Source organism: Oratosquilla oratoria, chromosome 22 (genome assembly GCF_046742065.1).
Source record: "Oratosquilla oratoria isolate Oo_2021 chromosome 22, ASM4674206v1, whole genome shotgun sequence".
Lineage (NCBI taxonomy): Eukaryota > Metazoa > Arthropoda > Malacostraca > Stomatopoda > Squillidae > Oratosquilla > Oratosquilla oratoria.
In genome coordinates, this window is record NC_134798.1 from 32,976,570 (window position 1) to 32,979,069 (window position 2,500).

General features: G+C 43.7%; 1 protein-coding gene across 10 annotated transcripts in view; it reads right to left on the minus strand.

Annotated features, from left to right (window-relative positions):
- The window catches only part of LOC143037466 (uncharacterized), a 244,500-nt gene that overhangs the window by 75,046 nt on the left and 166,954 nt on the right, over positions 1 to 2,500 (minus strand). For all 10 annotated transcript variants that reach the window (XM_076205725.1, XM_076205724.1, XM_076205718.1 and 7 more), the window contains 2 exons: positions 777 to 1,757; positions 70 to 224 (listed from right to left, as the gene is read on the minus strand). In XM_076205725.1, the coding sequence (XP_076061840.1) occupies positions 70 to 224; positions 777 to 1,757 (1,136 nt within the window). The remainder of the gene's footprint in view (positions 1 to 69; positions 225 to 776; positions 1,758 to 2,500) is intronic.

The following is a 2,500-nucleotide window of genomic DNA, read 5'->3' on the forward strand; positions in this document are numbered from 1 at the left end:
TACTCTTATGTTCCACTGCATCAAGAATGTGCCCCTAACTTCTCCCGAACAACACAAACCTCGATTTACCTTACGCTCTGGCATTGACACACTTCTCCTGAAGGTGGGTCTGTGTTTACGATTGAACTCGGCCACAGAGATGTCGTCGTCGGCCTGGGCAAGCTGGAAGGCCAGCCAACGGTCGTATTCTTCCTGTGTGGCATTTGCAGGCGGTTCCAAAGTTCCTGAAAGGTTCACAGTAGGGTTAGGCAATATAATCAGCCAGGGCGTGGGTCACAGAAATGGTAGGGACTTGTCAATTAAGTGAAAATCTTGGTTGAAGGGTAGTAAAAGACGGGAGAGGTGGTACCAAGAAAATGCAAAATTTTAATTTTGCTCGTAAAAATATTATCAGATGTGTATCAGACTATCTATCAGTCTAAAAAGAGTCCATAGGACATACACCTGCGGACATACAAATAAAAATTCTTACCCTCATGTAACTTGTTCTTTTCCTTACCGTATTGAATTATATATATATATATATATATATATATAATATATATATATTTTTTTTTTTTTTTTTTTTTTTATACGCCAGGTGATAATACAACGAAGTTGATGTATGGGTCTTGATCTCTTTAGTACAACGAAGTTGATGGATGGGCCTCGATCTCATTGGAACCCACTCCTTACAAGAACAAAATCGCTTGGCACTGTACGTGTCAAGGAAGGATGGGGTTGAAATACACATACGATTTATTTTTCTAAATCCCATACACTTATACTAATCTTACCTGATTTGGAAATACGAGACGAAGGAGCAGCATTGGCAGCAGCTGCAGCTACTGAAACTCCTGAAGCCATTGAAGGGGATTCTGAGGTCGATGACGCAAGCGCCAGAGACGTCGGCCTTCGAGGACGAGCTCCATTTGCATAAGACGAAGGTGAGGGGGAAGAGGAGGAAGAGGAGGTCTGGCTTTGAGAGGTAGTTGGGGTACTGGAGGAGGCAGTGGAAGAACAAGAACTACTTGTGTTACAGGAAGAGTTCGTGGAGGTAGATGGTGCTGGGGCACCTCTGGATACCGAAGATGGTCTTGTGGAAGAAGAGGGTGTGGTGGAGGGAGGAGCCGGAGCAGGTCTTGAGTTGGAAGTGGAGGTGGTAGCGGGTAAAGATCTGGAAGAGGTTGTGGAGTCCGACCTGGGGGATGAGGTACTGGATATGGGAGTAGAAGAAGATTTTGAGGAAGTAGTGGCAGTTGGTGGGGATGGAGCTGGTCTGGAAGCAGTAACAACCGGATGAGGGGTAGGGGTAGACCTAGAGGAAGGAGTGGTGAAGGTAGTGGCAATGGAGGACCTGGAAGAGGTAGATGTGGTAGCTGGATGGGAGGATGAGGAAGTTTCGGTCTTTGAGGACTTGCAGGAAGACAAAGAGGGGGAGTTGGTGGAGGGCGGCTTTGGAGTAGAACTAGTCGTAGTAGTACTTGTGGAAGAGGAGGAAGAAGTAGAAGCAGAGGAAGAGCAGCAGCAGTCATCGTCCTCATCTTTCTTCGAACTCTTGCAAGACTCGTCGGAGTAGGTGTTGGAGCTGCTGGTGGTGGTGGTGGTGGTGGAGGAGGAGTTCGGGTAACGCGAAGAGTAGGAAGAGGTGTTGGAGGAGGAGGAAGAAGAGGAGGAGGAGTATGGTGTGTAGGAAGGAGGGGTATGTGTGTTGGCGGGTCGCTGGTAGCGGTAGGAACTGTGACTGGTGCGGGTGCTCAACAGGGCCGAGACCATATCTGTTACGGTGAAAAGACAATGATTTAGAATCGAACTCATCCTGGTACATTCACATATCCTTCTGCCTCTCCCCCCACCTTTCTCTCTCTCTCTCTCTCTCTCTCTCTCTATATATATATATATATATATATATATATATATATATATATATATATATATATATATATATATATATATATATATACAAGTGAACCTATAGTTTACATGCGATTATTGAGTTGGCTCTTTTTTATGTTTGGACTATTTCGTATTAACAAATGGCTGATCTTCTGGCATTTATAATATATTACTACGTTTATTCTATCAACGGGATTTGCAGGTTTGACATTTTTATGGTTTGATTTGCTATTCTCTCTTCTTTGCCGTAGAGATATAGGCTCGATAGTATATTTTGATTTCTTTTTTTTTTTCTGTGGTGTCTTGCTGGGTATGATACAGTTTTCTTAGACATTTGGGAATGGATGCTAAGAGATTGTATGAAGGGGTGATTGTGCCGACAGCACTGTATGGGGTAGAAATATGAAACATAAGAGAGGAAGAGTTTAAATGTGTTTGAGATGAAATACCTGAAAAGTATGGTAAGGGTTACTTGGCCGGATAGAGTGAGAAACAAGGAGGTGAAGAGGAGAGCTGGGATAGAAACGGAGTTGGAAGATAGGATTGATGAAAGAGTATAGTATTGGGATGGTTTGGACACGGAAAGAATAAATGAAGAAAAGTTAGTAAAAGAGGTGTGGAAGGC